Source organism: Arachis stenosperma, chromosome 7, assembly GCF_014773155.1.
Source record: "Arachis stenosperma cultivar V10309 chromosome 7, arast.V10309.gnm1.PFL2, whole genome shotgun sequence".
In the NCBI taxonomy this organism is placed as follows: Eukaryota; Viridiplantae; Streptophyta; class Magnoliopsida; order Fabales; family Fabaceae; genus Arachis; species Arachis stenosperma.
The window spans coordinates 46,779,335-46,797,940 of NC_080383.1; the positions used below are offsets into that span (position 1 = coordinate 46,779,335).

The 18,606-nt window shown below is 34.4% G+C and overlaps 1 protein-coding gene across 1 annotated transcript; it reads right to left on the minus strand.

Moving 5' to 3' along the window:
• Positions 1 to 8,313: 8,313 nt before the first annotated feature.
• LOC130940921 (uncharacterized) lies at positions 8,314 to 18,153 on the minus strand. Its single transcript, XM_057869206.1, has 10 exons — positions 17,759 to 18,153; positions 16,671 to 16,810; positions 15,874 to 15,932; positions 13,713 to 13,736; positions 12,442 to 12,524; positions 12,218 to 12,282; positions 12,040 to 12,089; positions 9,878 to 9,979; positions 9,688 to 9,747; positions 8,314 to 8,805 (listed from the first exon to the last, which is right to left on the minus strand). Exons 1-10 carry the CDS (start codon positions 17,821 to 17,823, stop codon positions 8,671 to 8,673), a joined length of 783 nt encoding a protein of 260 aa, XP_057725189.1. The 5' UTR covers positions 17,824 to 18,153; the 3' UTR covers positions 8,314 to 8,670.
• Positions 18,154 to 18,606: the final 453 nt, after the last annotated feature.

The window sequence follows — 18,606 nt, forward strand, 5'->3', positions numbered from 1 at the left end:
CATGCTTCCTTATAGTTGAAAATACTTCTGAGAGGTCAGACGTCAATGAAGAGGTTGTTTTGTTTTTACAAGCTTGTCATCCACATATATTTCTATAAGGTATCTGATGCGGTATTTATAACCCACACTTACTAACCGGCAAGTGCACCGGGTCGTACCAAATAATACCTTACGTGAGTAAGGGTTGATCCCACGAAGATTGATGGATTAAGCAACAGTTATTGAGTGATAAGCTTAGTTAGGCAAGCAAAAATTAGTTTTTAGATGTTCAAAAGGTTTAAGTTTGAATTCAGAATATCAAAAGTATAGACAATTAAATAAATTGGGAATAAAATATGGATAAACAGTTAAGGATTCAGAGTTATCTATTTTTCTGGATTAACTTTTCTTACTAACTATTTTAATTATGTAGGATTTAATTTATGGCAAACTATATGTGACTAGACACTAATTCTTTAGACCTTCATAGTCTCCTCTAAAATTCATTAACTGCCAATTCCTTGGTCAATTAATTCCAATTAAAGGGTACATGATCAAATTCCAGTTTGCATGCCACAAAAACTCTAATTACCCAAAGAATAAAAGGATTATATATCATGTATCCCGTTAAATCCAGATAATTAGAATTTAGGAGAATTTGTTTTCAAGCTGTTGTTCAAGTATAGAGCTTTTCCAAGTTATACAAGAACTCAAATAGAAAGAGGGTCATACTTCCGTTCCACCCAAATTCATAAGATAAAGAACGAAAACAATTCTTAAATATAAATCCAAAACATAAATTGAAATAGAAAAAGTAATAAAATCAATCCATACAAAAAGACAGAGCTCCTAACCTTAACAATGAAGGATTAGTTGCTCATGGTTCAGAGAAGAAAACTAGGATTGTAAATTTGTATAGAATTCCCTAATGGAATCCCCCTAATGGATCTACTAATAGAAGAGAAGTCTTCCTTTTTTATATCTAATCCTAATTAATTTAAAATCTAATATTTTAAATTAAGATAATATCTTTTCCTAAAAAATAATATTTAAATTTAAATTCGAATTAATTAACAGATTTTCAGTTGATGGGTGGGAACCACTTGCTTTGTCCATTCTGCAGCTTCTAATCTGTGTTTTCTGGGCTGGAAAGTTGGTCAAAACATCCCAGAAATCACCCCCAGCGTTTTCTGTATTATTGCAGATCACGTATGTGACGCGTCCGCGTCATCCACGCGCTCGCGTCATTTATGCAGATTCCAGTCTACGCGTTCGCGTCAGACACGCGATCGCGTCATTGCGATTTCTCCATTCCGCGCGGTCGCGTGAGCCAGGCGTCCACGTCGGTCTTCGCTGGTCATCTCTTTGGTTTCTTTTTTTTTCTCTGCAGAAACTTCATCAAATCCCTCCGAATGCTACCTAAAATAAATAAAATTGCACAAAACTCAAAATAGCATCCATAGTGGCTAAAATATAATTAATTCTTAATTAAACTCAACAAATTAGATGCAAATTTACTAGGAAAAGATAGACAAGATGCTCACGCATCACAACACCAAACTTAAATTGTTGCTTGTCCTCAAGCAACCAAGACTAATATAAGCTTATGATGTGAATTTGCATGAGTATAAGACTTCGATTAAGCTCATGTCTCTTTTTATAGTGGGGTTTATAACTGTAATCCTGAATAGGTTTGGCATCTCACTCTCCTTTGAATCAAGAATGTTATTGTCATTCAGAATTAGAATCCGGATGATATTTATGAATTCTCTGATCTTTACATTTCAGTTTAATCCTTGAATACAGCAACATTTACTTTAATTTATTTTTCTATGGTGCTTTGCACCTTGAGCCTATCCGTGACTTTAAATGTTTTGTCTCAAGAGTTACTTGACACAAAAACACCACAAGCACTTAACTGGGGAACTCTCTTTGAGTTCTGATTTTTCTTTCAATTACTCCCAGACAGTGGTGCTCAAAGCCTTTAGTATACTCTGTTAAACGCACTTGGTCTCGACTCTAAGTGTTCTGTCTCAAGGATTACTTGACACAATCACACCACAAGCATATGACTAGGAAAACAACTCTTTGAGCTTTTAAATCATGTCCGACCTCCCTAGTCATTGATGCTCAGAGCCTTGGACCTTGCTTTTATTATTATTTATTTATTTATATAATGATTTTTTTTCTTTTGCTTCAAGGATTAAATTTTTGTTTATTTCAGAGAAGTCATAATAATTCTTCTAAATTCCTGTTCCTTATACATCAACATCCCTTGATTCAAATTTCAAATATGCACTGTTCATATCATGCATTCAAAAATCACAGAAAATACCACCACATTTAAGTAAATCAGACTTATTCTTAAAATTAACTCAATTTCTCATGCAATACATCACTTCTTTTTTCTTTTCTTTTTAGATTCAAGTTCAGTGAGTGGTACATGAAACATCTTTTCAGCATTAAAGCAATTAAAAGAAAACTAATCCTAGGATTCTAACTAATAAAAGATCATGCAATAGATAAAGTAAAATAGCAGAAAATCGGAACATAACATAGAAAAAGAAAGGAAGAATAAAAATGAAAGGAACTCAACCACCTTAGTTATCATAGCTGTCACTTTATTCTTCAGGTTGTGCTCCTCAATGAAGATGATTCGCCTCCCTTTTGGTGCCATAGGAAGAGACAGAAAACCCTTAAGCGAAGCGTCAACACCAAACTTAAAGGTTTGCGTGTCCTCAAGCAAACAAAACTGAAAATAGAAAGAGATAAATATTATGAGAAAAGAAAAATAAAAGGATAAAAGAATAAGAGAGAATTAGGATTGGGAGAGAGAGAGAGAAAGAAAACTGGGCGGTGAACTAGTGTGGCGCAAGCGACGCGAACGCGTGCAGCACGCGTTCCCGTGGGTCGCAAAATTTCCATAATGACACGTAAGCGTCAGGCATGCGTCCGTGTGCCTTGGGTTTTGTGCGATTTGCGCGAAGCCAGCCGCGCGCCCGCGCTACTTTTTGTTCGCATGGCTTGGGAGCGAAATTTTCATACGACGCGTTCGCGTCATGCATGCGAACGCGTGGATGGCTAAATGTGCAATTGACGCGGCCGCGTCAGGGACGCGTCCGCGTGACCAAATTTATGCTTCTAGCACACTTCCTGCCCCAAGCCAGCATAACTCTCTGCCCAAACATTCCTTTACGTCGATTTTGCAGGTCACGCGTTCGCGTCAATGACGCGTCCGCGTGAATGGCGAAAATCACAAACGATGCGAACGCGTGGGATCGTTTATGCGAAAGGCTCCATTCCGGCGCCACTCCTGTGTAACTCTCTATCAAATTTATTTTTCACACACATCCCTTTGATGCGTACGCATCAGCGACGCTTGCGCGTCGTGTGCACGTTTTTTTTTTAGCTTGAGGTGTTCGGTTCCTGAGATAAAATAGCTGCATGATCAGAAAATTAGTAAGAACTCAATAAAAATAAAATAAATGCGAAAACTACTACTATGAAAAATAACTAAGAATGAAAAGAAACGATCATACCACGGTGGGTTGTCTCCCACCAAGCACTTTTAGTTAAAGTCCTTAAGTTGGACATGTGGTGATCTCCTTGTCATGGTGGCTTATGCTTGTACTGATCCAGGAATTCCCACCAATGTTTATAATTCCAATGGCTACCGGGATCCCAAACCAGGCGTATAACGCCTTTGAGCAAATTGAAGCAAGTGACAAGGCCCCAAGAGAGTTGATTATGGAAATAAATTTTAGGGTCCCAAATCTTTCTTTTACGTCCATCTTCTTGTGGATCACCATTATTTCCACCTGGTGGCATGCAATCTGAATTTTCACAAAGACATCCAAACAACCTTCTAGATCTATTTAAGTGAGCTCTACACCAATCCTTGCACTTCGATTTGGAGCATGCAACCATATTGGACCTTGCTTGACAACTCTTGCCACTAACCATCTTCTTCTTATTCTTAATGCCACAAAGAGCTCTAAGTTGACCATCCGTCTCTAGTAGCCCATATTCAAGTGGGAAGGTAAGGATTAAGGATAGAAATTTTACCCACTTGAATGTTGTATTGGATGGTGATGGCTTTGGAAGAGGTCTTGCAAGCTCCACTCCCTTGTGTTCTTCTTTGAATTCTTCCACCTCTTTGCAAGCTTCCTCAATTTCAACATCTTCCTCTTGGTAGCTGTCTTCTAATTCAATCTTTTCTTCATTGCTTTTCAAGGGCATGGGAGGTTGTGCATCTTCCTTCTTTGTGGGTGCATCTTCATCTTTTGCTTTTGTATCTTCCTTTTCTTCTATGTGTGAGGATGGAAAGTTCTCTAGTTCACTGGATTATAAACTCCTTTGATTGATTTCCTCACTTTCTTCCATAGGATCTTGCATTATATCTCTTGGGAAGGAATTTGCTTGCTCCTCTTTCTGTGACTTGATAATTGACTTCACATGTTTCTCTATATTTTTGACACTTGTCTTTATATCATGTAGGCATTCTTTCATGAGGAGCTCAAGATCTGATGGTATTTGAGATGAATAAGGAGATGGTGGCTCTTGATATGCATAAGAAGTAGGTGATGGTTCTTGATAAGTGTAAAAAGAGGATGGTTCTTGGTATGAATAGGGAGATGGTGGCTCTTGATATGGGTAGAAAGGTGGTGGTTCTTGGTATGGATATGAAGATGGTGGTTCTTGATATGAATATGGAGATGGTAGTTCTTGATAGTTGGAATATGGAACATTGAATTTTCTTTGGTTTTGACTTTGCCAACCAAAATTTGGATAGTTCCTCCATCCACCATAATATGAATCACTACTCGGATGTGAGTAGTAACCCATGTGATCTCTCTCTATTATTTTTTTCTTAGCACAAAACACCAAAAAGGATTAAACGCACCATGTGGTAAACAGGAAAGCAAAGAAGAAAGAACAGAATTTAAAGAATTAAAATAAAACTACTAGGAAAAAATAACGTAAATAATAAAAAAATAACGTAAAAATTTTTTTTTTCTTTTTTTTTTTCAAAAATTTAAAGCAAAATTTTTTTTAAATAAAATTAAAACTAAAACGCCTAATCTAAGCAATCAAACAACTAATAGTTGTTAATCACAATCAATCCCCGGCAACGGCATCAAAAACTTGATGCGGTATTTATAACCCACACTTACTAACCAGCAAGTGCACCGGGTCGTATCAAGTAATACCTTACGTGAGTAAGGGTCGATCCCACGACGATTGATGGATTAAGCAACAGTTATTGAGTGATAAGCTTAGTTAGGCAAGCAAAAATTGGTTTTTAGATGTTCAAAAGGTTTAAGTTTGAATTCAAAATATCAAAAGTATAGACAATTAAATAAATTGGGAATAAAATATGGATAAACAGTTAAGGATTCAGAGTTATCTATTTTTCCGGATTAACTTTTCTTACTAACTATTTTAATTATATAGGATTTAATTTATGGCAAACTATATGTGACTAGACCCTAATTCCTTAGACCTTCTTAGTCTCCTCTAAAATTCATTAACTGCCAATTTCTTGGTCAATTAATTCCAATTAAAGGGTACATGATCAAATTCCAGTTTGCATGCCACAAAAACTATAATTACCCAAAGAATAAAAGAATTATATGTCACGTATCACGTTAAATCTAGATAATTAGAATTTAGGAGAATATGTTTTCAAGCTGTTGTTCAAGTATAGAGCTTTTCCAAGTTATACAAGAACTAAAATAGAAAAAGGGTCATACTTCCGTTCCACCCAAATTCATAAGATAAAGAACGAAAACAATTCTTAAATATAAATCCAAAACATAAATTGAAATAGAAAATGTAATAAAATCAATCCATACAAATAGACAGAGCTCCTAACCTTAACAATGAAGGATTAGTTGCTCATGGTTCAGAGAAGAAAACTAGGATTGTAAATTTGTATAGAATTCCCTAATGGAATCCCCCTTATGGAATCTACTAATAGAAGAGAAGTCTTCCCTTTTTATATCTAATCCTAATTAATTTAAAATCTAATATTTTAAATTAAGATAATATCTTTTCCTAAAAGATAAGATTTGAATTTAAATTCGAATTAATTAATAGATTTTCAGTTGATGGGTGGGAACCACTTGCTTTGTCCATTCTGCAGCTTCTAATCTGTGTTTTCTGGGCTGGAAAGTGGGTCAAAACAGCCCAGAAATCACCCCCAGCGTTTTCTGTATTATTGCAGATCACGTATGTGACGCGTCCGCGTCGTCAACGCGCTAGCGTCATTTGTGCAGATTCCAGTCCACGCATTCGCGTCAGGCACGCGATCGCGTCATTGCGATTTCTCCATTCCGCGCGGTCGCGTGAGCCACGCGTCCGCGTCGGTCTTCGCTGGTCATCTCTCTGGTTTCTTTTTTTCTTTGCAGAAACTTCATCAAATCCCTCCGAATGCTACCTAAAATAAATAAAATTGCACAAAACTCAAAATAGCATCCATAGTGGCTAAAATATAATTAATTCTTAATTAAACTCAACAAAGTAGATGCAAATTCACTAGGAAAAGATAGACAAGATGCTCACGCATCAGTATCCCAGGAGAAGTAAAAATACCTTATTCATTAGATGCTGGTTGGTTGCTCTTATGTTTTCTATCCCAAAAGACATAACCACATAGTAATAGAATCCTTCGAGTGATGAAGGATGTGTTCCCCTCATCCAGGCCGTACATCGAGATTTGATTGCATCCCGAGCATCCAAGAAGATCAAGAAGTTATATATGGATGCTGAGTCAATCAAAGCATCGATGCTCGAGAGAGGATATGAATCCTTAAGATAGGCTTTATTGAGGTCTGTGTATTTTATACACATTCCCCATTTGCCATCTTGCATCTTAATTAAAATGATGTTTTCCAACCACAGTGGGTACTCAACCTCTCTAATGAACCTGACTTCCAACAAGGCTTATACTTGTTCCTCTACGATTTGGGCTCATACCTCGCTCATCTTTCTCCTTTATTGGACGGATTTAGACCATGGAAATAGTGCCAGTCTGTGAGTCATGAGTTTGATTTTAATACCTGACATGTCAGAGGCCTTCCAAGCAAAGATATCAGCATTATCTCGTAACAAAAATAAGCTCTTTTTTCAAATCTTCCTATAGGTTTGCCACGATGTTGGTGGTCTTTTCTGGAAAATCTCCAATTTAGACTTCTTCAAGCTTTCCTTCGGGTTACGGTCGAAGTTGATCTTCTACTCCTAAGGTTCAAGCTTTCATTGTACCACCTCTGACCTAACGCTTGATCTCCTTTTACTATGGCTACCCCGTTCTTGGTTGGAAACTTCATACATAATAGAGGGGTTGAAGCCACAGCAGAAAATTGGTTTAGAGTGCTCCGACCTATCAGCGCATTGTATACTGTTTGTGTATTTACGACCAATGTTTCGAGGTGTTACATGAAACCAACGTGAATTTGGACTTGGACGTGAGGGTTGAATGTCTTTGGGTAAACATTCCGACTTGTTTGCCGATACAGTAATTTGGACGTCAATGCCTAAATTACCAAGAGTTTTACCAGGCTTAAGAGAAATTGGATTAGAAAAAATACCTATATGATGAGGTATTTATAAAATAGCAGTGTTTGGACTTAATCATTTTAGAGATGACTTTTTAAAATTATGAGCGATTACTCCTTTACAGAGTAGAGGTTCTTTCTCACGTTTAGGGTAATTATCATCTAACAATGATAACCGAAGTAGCGGAAGGAGTGCTTGCTTAGCTCCCCAGTTTGGGGCTTCAGAGAATCCCGTCCAAGTAGGTCCATTCCATGTTGACTATGGCACATGCATTGGACTGATCTTGGTAAGCTCAAACTCAGGTCTCAGGTAGCTTGTATGTTAAGAGAGAAGTGGAAACGTAGCTTATCTGTTATAAGAGAAGTGGACTGGGTTACTGTTCCAATTTAACTAAACCTAAAACATAATACAACAATACTCATTCCCTAATCACTACTTATCAAACTATAAATTTTTTATTTTTTATTTTTTAAACAAAGTACACCAATTTTCGTGCTTGATAATTTGCTAGTTATAATAAAATCTTAATAAAATTTTGCTAAATTAAAAGTGTATATATTAATTAAATAAAATATAATATCATTAGATTAGGTGATATAATTTGTGTTACCTGTGGCGTTAAATTGGAATAGCAAGTCTCTAAATATTTCTAAGTCATAAACATTAGAAGACATAGACCGCCTATCTTCCCCACCGCCTATCTTCCCCACCCAAAAGGGATGCTTTAACGACTTGCTGCGCATATCTTACAAGATGATGAAAAACAGAACCGAAACATGAACAATCAGAGTCAGAAATCTTTTATCTAACAAGACATTGTACAATAATTATTAGCATTGGAAAGGACAAGAAACTGTTGACACCAGGGATCATCAGTAGAATCCCCTGTTCAATTCCACAACTTCTCAAGGAAATTCATATATACCCATATGAACAATCCCACAAGTAAATGATGCTACTATACTTGTCAGCAAGAATGAGTTTATGCTAAGCAGCCATGTCCTCTTCTGGTGGAATTTCTCAGATTAAATCCCCCTTAAGTGATAGAGGAGTTCAATCACATGATAGCACAACCCATATCACAAGGGAGACAAAGATCAAGTTCACTTTATAGCAGTTGTTCGGCGAATTGCATCATCGTTTTAAACTAGAGTCACTGAATTGACCATTTTGAATAATCCCATTCTCATTCAGATACTCCACAAATTCATCAATGAGATAAGGCCAAGCACCTTCAGCATCATAATCAGTTAAATTCGGGCCAACAGTCTGCAAATACCCCAAAGAAGAAAAACAATAAATAGAGGAGGTTGTTTGATTCAGAGGCCAACAATATATCATAAAAGACAAGTATGAAGAATTCCACCTGATTCGGTATTTAAAAATGAAGTAAAGACAAAAGCAAAAGCAAGAATATTTCCTTTTTTTAAAAAAAACAAAAAAACAAAAAAAACTGTCTAGATCCATAGGGGAACCTATTTGTAAGAAGGTACAAATTGACAGTACATAATAATGCCATCACCCAATTCACAATCATTGAACACCAAAATCAGCATACATGATACATGTATGTTTTAGTTCTCTATAAGGAGGACTGCCGCATTCTGAAGGAAGGAATGTAACGATAAGATTAAAAGGATCCCTTCCGATAATAAAAGAAGGATCAATCAAGTTCAACATTTTTCTTTTATTAGAAGTAGGAATATTTCTCTTAATTAAACTGAAGATCAGTAGGAAAAAAATGATCAACAGAATAAAAGAATAATATTTCACATGACAAAATTTCATGCACAGAAACTAATACATTAACCATTGATGCAGACTTCCGATTTTATATGTTTTGTTTCAAGGCATTTTTATCTTGTCAGTTAGAGAGTATATCTTTTTGTTTCCATGGGAGTAATCCTAGTCCGTTTATTCCTAGTTAGCTGTTTAAAGAGGTGTCATAACTTCACTACAACCCTATTAACGAAAAGGAGCTTTGATTGAAATAACCCATTAACGCTGGTTCATTTCTCCAAGGATGAAAACCGCAATGATTTGGAAAGTACTTTATCAATACCACCTTTGCAAGACATTCAGACACAAAGAATATAAGAAGTAAGATGGTGAGAGGAAGACCCATTGACCTCTATTCTAATAAATGCGTACCTTTGCAAACTCCAAAAGCTGGGACCATGTGTCCCTGGAGATTGCTTTGTTATGGCGAGCCTGAAGAAGCAACATAAGGATTGCCAAATATATAAGTAAAACAAGAAACATCAGGAGGTATTGACCTCCCTCTCAAAGCCAAGATCATTAAGCCGAGAACAACCCCAAGTGAAAATATTTAACTTATTACCTGCAAGAATTGGCACCAGTGATCAACCAGTGGCCACTGCCTTTCAGCAAATAATAATTGCCACATTCCAATAGCCGTATCCAGTGCCAGAGATTTTTGACCCTGCAAAAGTAATTTGACATACATAAACATAAATATAAAATATACAAAGCAACAATATTACTTTTGCATGATGAATAACATATTCAAAATTAAAAACAATAGAGCAGTGCTAGCATTCACAAATTTTTATACCAACCCAAGATATACAAGTTCATCATAGTTTTAAATTCTTATGCATACAAATGCATGCAAAGACAAATTAGAGCATCCAATCATTTACTGGATGCAAAACACTTTGTTGTTCCCTTGCTATGTGAAAACTGAGCCTTGTAAGTTGCAGCACCAAAATTCATGGGCATATTCTTCAATGAGGAATCTGAGGGACCTTGATTCCCCAAGGTCAAAGGTATTAATATTTTAAAACACAAGAATATCCAAAATAATAAATACTTTGTAGTTATTATAATTTTGGACACCAAAGAAAGGATATAAAGCAACTCTGGAGCCTCTTTTTGATATGCAAAAATTGGAGAGCTTTGCTCTTTTGCATTGTTTTGTTTAACCTTTTTTTTAATCGAGTATATCCAATCTCCACGTGAGATGACTCCCTTTGTGCTAATAATATCACCTTTATTTTATATTTTTTTGAGTAAAGTATCGTTTTTGTCCCCAAAATTTGAGGTAAGTCTTAAAGTTGTCTCTAACGTTTCAATCGTCCTATTTAAGTCCCTAACGTTTCAAAACTACTCAATGTTGTCCTGCCGTTAGAGATCCGTTAACAAAATTGATGGCGGGACAAAATTGAGACGATTTTGAAATGTTAGGAACTTAAATAGGACGAAAACGTTGGGGACAAAAATGATACATAGAAATAAATTTTAATTTTATCCTTCAATAATATCAATTTTTTACTATACATAGTATTCATTTATTTTTTAATCACATTTAAGTAAATTACACTTAATCATATTACTTTTATTTTAAATAAATTAATTTTTTTTTTATAATTTTACTCTTAAGGATTTTTAGTTATCATGAAATGTTCTACGTAGAATGACTAGTATATAAACTTGCATAAAAGAAAAAATAATATATATACAATAAAATATAAATTATACCTTTTGTCTCTAATGTATCAAAATTCTTTAAAATTATAAAAAAATAAATTTATTTAAAATGAAAATAATGTGATTAAGGGTAATTTATTTAGATGTAATTAAAAAATAATTGAATACTAGGTACAATAAAAAATTAATATTATTGAAAGATAAATTAAATTAAAATTTATTTTTATATATCGTTTTTGTCCCTAACGTTTTCGTCCTATTTAAGTCCCTAACGTTTCAAAATTGTCTCAATTTTGTCCCGCCGTCAATTTTATTAACGGATCCCTAACGGCAGGACAACATTGAGTCAATTTTGAAACGTTAGGGACTTAGATAAGACGATTGAAACGTTAGGGACAACTTTGAAACTTATCCCAAACATTGGGGACAAAAACGATACTTTACTCTATTTTTTTAAGAAGAAAATAATTCTGGGGCATCCATAATATGTCAAACACCCAAAAGACGAATTTGATAGCTCATCGTCACTAATAATAAATTTACACCATACAATATAACAAGGATCGGAAAAACAGAGTCACCAAATATTGAAAGTTAACAATGCTCATAAATCATAATACTGAAGATAAATTTGGTCAGCTCAAGCAGGACATTTGAAGATTGAAAAAAAGAACAGACGCATGGTTTTATTAGCAATGCAATAGCCACACAAGAATCCTGAAACTCAAGCAGAAACAAGAACTGGGAAGCGGGAAAAGTTGATGTCTACAATTGAATACAAGAAAATGAATATAAGAATATGATGGTGTTTATTTATAGCTTTTAATGTTAGTAATTAATGATATAAAATAGTTATCATTTAAAATTAGCTTCCTAGGATCTACATGCTCCATTGAGAATAGGTTATTGAGTCTTAAACATGAACTAGAAGATTAAACAAGGACCGAATGCATTGCTTAAATTAGGGTATAGCCATATCATGTCATATTGCCATCAAAATCAATTAAGCTACACAATAGGGGAAGAATAGACCAACAAGACACCAAAACATACCTTCTCCTTTGCCCAGTTAAAAGCAAAATTATATATCTCACGGAACTTCTCTGGAAAAAAAAAAAAAGAGAATAACATTTCAGGAACCTTCTTCAATAATTACTGTAGATAATCTTTCATAAAAAATGAAATATAAATCAAAAGACTAAAATGGGGATGTGATCTGATTTGTCCATACGTTCATCTTTCAGCTCAGAACGCATATAGGGTATCTTTTCACGGAACTTCTCCAGCGAATCAATCCTGCCATTATATCATAAACCATTCAACTAGGGTTTACTCATTCAACAACAGGTAGAACCATAGGAAATACATTAAGACATACTTCACCACCAATGCATTCATCAAACTCAAAATGGATCAGAATCATCTTCCTTTATTCAGAAGCTAATAAATACATACCCTAGGGATTGTAAGCCTTCAATAAACTCCTTCTTGGAAAATTCACACATGGTGCCAGCCTTCATGTGCCATGAAAGAACTAACTGAAAAAATGTCAACATGCCATGTTACCTGAAGCATGCCACATGCCTATTGGACTATTTCATTCACATACATTATCATTAAGCAAACTAGTTCCCAGCAGTAGCAGTAAACATACATAATTTCATGTTACAACAATACTTCATTTAACTTTACAAACATGACATTTTTATTTATAGATATTGAAAATTTCATCATATGAGATCAAATGATCATCAGTTTTTTGCACAATGAATAAAGAGTTAATCCTCTTTTCTTGCTTTCTCTCTGAGAGAGAGAGAGAGAGAGAGAGAGTGAGAGAGCTAGAGGCAGAGACAGAGAGAGAGAGAGAGGGAGAGGGTTGTAAACTGTGAAGAAGGACTTCATCTTGCTATGTTTAATATCCTTCATATATAACAAATAAAGTTTATATTTTCTCATTCTATGTCAAACTCTCAAGCAAAGCCGCCATTTTTCTACAGTATCAATCTGAAGTATTTTTAACTGAAGGGTAAAGTATCATATTTTCTCCCCCCAAACGTTTAGGTTAAATATTGTCCCTAATTTTTTAGTCCTATCTATACCCAAACATTTCAAAAGTAATTCAATTTTATCCACACTTTTAAACCCGACAAATACAGAGTATATATATCTTCTGAAACTCTAAACCCTTTTTTTTGTTGCAATCTAGTAGAAAAATACCTAGTCATTTACAGATATAGGAACTTGATGATGATATGGTTTGGGAAAGAAAACCATAATATCCTGGATCTTTTATGAACTAATTTCCTTTAGTTTTATTTTTTTTAACTCTCTTTTAAATCTATTCACAACGGTAATATTGTAAGAGTTTGTCACATACAACATTTACTTTATATGTTACCACCTTCATTAGTAACCTTTTATGGAGATAACAGTGGGATAAAAATGAGATATCTTGTTTGGGACACAGATGAGAAAAATGTTATCTAACATTGATATTTATCCCAAACGTTTGAGACAACAATGACACTTTACCCTTAACTAAATGTGCAATCATTAAGTATATTTAACTATGATGATCACTGTTTCAAAAGTTTCCTGAATTAATTGATAGGATTACCGTTAGGAGAAAAGCGTAAATTCTTCTGACCTTTTTGTATATAAATAAGACACGCAATTATTGATGATCTATAAACAAAACAATGTTATTTTATAAGACACATTCATACCATTACAATATCTTGAGGATCCACCTGCACACAAAGAATATTCAAGCATCAATTTTTCTGAATGAATCATAACTGATGATAATCAAAACATAATAATTTTAAGCTGAAAATAATGGAGCTTTTTGAAGCTATATTAAAATCAGAAGTTAATTATCTCATAATTGTTATGGCTTACCAAATTGATCCTAAATATCAAATGTTACATTATATAATATAATAATATCTTGTTTTATAGATAAGAAAATTTAATGTAGAGAAGAATGTACAAAAAGTGGATGAGGATGAACATGAGATATCATCACATAAATACAGAAAATGGCTAGGAGCTAGCTGATTAGTCCGTGCAGTAGCAAATGTCACTCCCTTTGAATATGAACTACAGAAACTCTCTTAAGCAGATCATTTGCTGAGCACCAAAGGGGAAGGATGCCAAAAAAAGGTAATCCTCCCAAATAAAATTGATAGCCAAAAATGAATTACTGAAAAAAAATTCTAAAATTCCTTTTGGACCAGTACACCAAATTACTGTAAAAAGAGCAGTCTGCTATAGAATCTTTCCTTCATTGCCAGTGTTTGAAATTGCAGTTACAGCGGCACTATAACGCTATGGCATGGCGGATTTCATCTCCTCCGCCATACAGTGGTCACGGTGACGAGTTTTCCACGGCGAGCAAAAATTGCGGCTGCAATTGCAGTGGCACCATGACATACCGCAATATAAATGAGGAATCTTCAAAAAAAATGGAGGGTTACTTTGGTAATTTAGGAAACCCCAAATGCTACAACTCACCTTCGTCAGCCTCCTTTCTTCAGAAAATTGCTCTTCCTCTCTAACAATCTAAAAACTCTCTTCTGTCTCTCCCTCTGCTCTGGGCTGCACTACGGCCAGAAGAACCACCAGCGGCGCACCAGGCAGCACAGTCCAGCTCCAGTTCCTCCTCCGTCTTCTCTCTCTGCCACTCTCTTGCATTCTCTCTGCCTTCTGCCGAACCTGCTGCTCGCCGCCGCTGCAAGCCACAGGTTCTCTCTCTCTCTCTCTCTCTCTCTAGTTCGTAACTTAGTTTCTGTTCTGGTGTTCCTAGCCGTTGTTTTTTTCTTTCCCATTTCCCCTTTTATTTACATAGGCTCAGTGTTATGAAGTATAAACCTCTTTTTCCAATTTTTCCCCAATTTACACAGATTCAGTTCATTATGTCTACTTCAAGGCAATCCCCTAACTCTAGTGCCCGATTTTAGTTTTTAAGTTCTAAACCTTATGTTTTATGGTGTTGCATGACTTGAAGTTATGTTTATTTGTTGAATTTGCTACTGCATTTGCTGAATTAATTGAATGCCTTATGAATAGAAAATTACTTAAATTGATTAGATTTTATAATTTATTACATTTGCAATTTCTGTGCATGTGTTTTTGTGCATACATGTAACTTTTAGGTAATCCGCCACCGCCATTTCCCGCAATGTCATCCGCTATAATTTTATGGCGGATTTTTGGCTCAGCCATAAGCCGGCATCCGCAATCAAGTAAATAACAAATAAATGATAATATAAACACTCCTGTCATACTTTTTCAAGTAATTTTACCAGACATGACCAAAAAATGAATTTTACATAGAAAAAGCAACATTTTCCATATACTCCAAACATTATAAATTATCTTAAAACATTCAACTAAGGTATTCAGATATAAATTGATTTTCACATAATAAATCACATTAAAAAGTGATTATTAAAATAATACTATTCTCATAACTTTTCCAGAAACACCCTCAAGAGGGATGGCACCTATTGTTCCATGGTTTCTTTCTTCATATCTTTTTTGTGTTTTGGGTTACCTTGGCTATCACTTTTGTATCTATGTGAAGATGTCTTATCCTCTCTTGTACATTTTCTTCTCTTTTGATAATTTTTCTTTCTGCTGTCAACACAGAAACTAAATAGAAGTATAACAACTTTTATTGCTACTTTATGTTTAAATGTTTTAGTCAGTTACTAAAGCCTTTAAATTCAACTATGCTCAGGTTCCAATAGAATTCTCTATACTTTCCAATAGTATTGTGTACATCCTTGACACAGCTTCAATAATAACACACGAGTGAACAAAAATAAAATACCATAAAAAAAGCAGCATGAACATAATTAATTTGCATTCAGAAACAGCAACCTGGATATCATTGCAAAGGAGAGTGATACCATCCACCATAATCATATCGACATATGGATCTGTAAGGAAATTAGTGCAAACGATTAGAAAGCAGGCATTAGATAAAATGTATTAATAAATGGTAGTCACATCACTGCATAAAGAATATCTCAATAGTAAACAAGTAAAAACATCCCAGATTTGAGTTCATATAAGCATCTCATAGGAGGAAAATAGTCCTAACTAATATCTTTCACAAATTCACGTGAAGAAAGGAATTGAATTTCAAATCCATCAAATTTGGCAGATCCCTTACTCTGAAATGGAAGAAACTTCCATCAGGTTACACTTCCCTAGAAGACCAATTGCAATGAGAAAAACAACCAATGTTCACTACTATAGCATGCTAAAGGTTCATAATATAAAGAGCTGAATTACATGAAAGCGATTATGTCAAGAAAATGCCTTTTATAATGATAAATAAATAAGGCCACATAAATTATACCATCTAAGGAATCCTTCATAATGACTTCAGCCAATTACATTGGGAAATTAGTTCTAATCCAGTGATGCTATTACTGTATCTTAAAAAGCTTGAAAGTTTTGTTGGCAAGATATAATGAATTTGAGATGGGATGAGAAGCACCTGTAGCCTCTTAAGATATAGAGAATAGAGAATTCAATAATTCATATGATTTTATTTTTTCATTTTTCATCAGAACAATTTATAGTTCTGCTTATGTAGATGCCATAAGTCAATGCTTCTACGATTCTAAATGCAACCATAGTCTCTATTCTTTTTCACCTTCATTTCTAACCTTTATATCTATTATACAGCTCCTCCAAGTGTCTAGAGTCCGTATAAGATGTTTTAAGCTGAGGCTGGCTGTAGAAATAATCAAATGCTCCTTCTAGATGCCAATCACTTGCCTTCAGAGACTGTAGCGCTATTTTCTCACTGAAAGTACATAAGTAAACTTTTAAATAGGGTCAAGCATGCAGGCAAGGTGCATTGGAAAAGCTAACAAGTGTCGTTATGGCACTTCTTAAGAAGCTTTTCTTTGAAAAAGTAAGTATTTGAAGTTTCCAATGACACATTAAATATATTAACAACTTCAAAACATTCTTCTCAGCATGTGCCAGACCCATGTCAGAGAAACACTTCTTATAAACACCAAAAATAACCCAACAAAGTAAAGTGGAATAATTTAGCTGAAGCAACAAACAAATTAAAAGCATGACTAAAGTAATTGCATCTGACGAAAAAAAAAATCTATAAAGAGAAAACAAATACCGACCCAAGGAGATCAAAAACTCCCCAATCAACATCATTAAGTAATTATTAATTCAAGAAGATTTGAAATTTTCCAAATCAAAATAATTTCGCAAAAAAAAAAAATGCTTTCAAAAGCCTTGAGAAAACATTTAACGTAAAGGTACCTCATTGACTCATTCATTATTCACCCTCCTCCTCCACCACCCAAAACATAAATTAATAGAAACACAAATACGGATAGTAACAAGGTTAAATTACTCTTTTAGTCTCTATAATTTTCTCAACTTTGTAATTAGTTCCCTACATTTTAGAAGTTTTCAATTGAGTCTCTACACAACAGTTTTAAATTTATAATTAGATCCTTTTAAACAATAAACGTTACAAAAACATTTTTATCCATCTCACACCAATGGCGAATATATCTTAGCAAAACGTTTTTTGAACCACAAAAATGGAATTACAAATTTAAAACTGATGTAGGGACCTAGTAAAAAACTTTTGAAGTGTAGGTACTCAATTATAAATTTGGTGAAACTACCGAGACTACAGAATAGTTTAACCTAAACATAGTACTAAAAACAATATCTAGAAGTTTCTCATATAACAAACCATAGAAAACTATACTCTTACCTAGCTCCAGTTATTGCCATGAACTGCTGGAGTTTGTCACGGTGACCCCTCCCTAATTTGTGCATTTTGGAAGGTTGTAGAAGAAGGATAGAATCAGAGGGTTGATGAAGATCCTGTTACGGAAAAGGGGTGCAAGGGAAATTTAGGGTTTTCGATGCTGAATTGGGATTTTTTCTCCACCCAATATGTAAGAAGTGAGAACTGGGGAGAAGGGTGGTGACTAGTGAGTGAGGGAAAAATTGCGAACTGTGGGTTTTTGGTTTCTTCGGGTGACTGGAGTGGGACCCAACACTCTTGAGAACTTGTCTATTCTTGACAACTCGTATAGCAGTGGACGACTGGACGCTGCCCTTCTTCGCCTAAGATCGGTGCATTTGCTATGGACAAATGATCTATGCTATCCAAATACGGAACAGAACGCAACAAGAAACATGGGAATATATGAATTTTAAATTTTTATAAGATACATAAATATTTTATATATATATATATATAATATAAATTATTTTTAATTTTTTAATTATATAAAGTATTTTAAATGATACATCCTATTGAATTTAGAAAATAATAAATTTAATAATAATGACAAATATGTATTTTTAGTTAGATTAAAAGTCCAAATATTATTTGATACTTATTATTGTAGACCTAAGTCAATTTTTGTTTAAAAATCTCAAACGCCAGCAAAACAGCAAATATTATATGAAGCAGCAGTCAATGCTGCTGAAGCTATAACTAAAAATGACAAAGCAAATAAAAAAAAGTGGCTCAACTTTGATGAATATAAAATGGTTCATCAATTAAGTTTTGAAAAAAAAAAAGTGAAATCAATAGAAGCAAAGTGAAAT

Bases quoted from the DNA above. Each gene is read 5' to 3' on its own strand.
- LOC130940921 (XM_057869206.1), bottom strand. From the start codon at position 17,823: ATGCACAAATTAGGGAGGGGTCACCGTGACAAACTCCAGCAGTTCATG. The intron at 12,525-13,712 runs GTATGAATGTGT...ACATTTTTTCAG, and splicing joins ATCCTCAAGATATTGTAATG to TTAGTTCTTTCATGGCACAT. The intron at 8,806-9,687 runs GTACGCATTTAT...GGGTATTTGCAG, and splicing joins AGCTTTTGGAGTTTGCAAAG to ACTGTTGGCCCGAATTTAAC.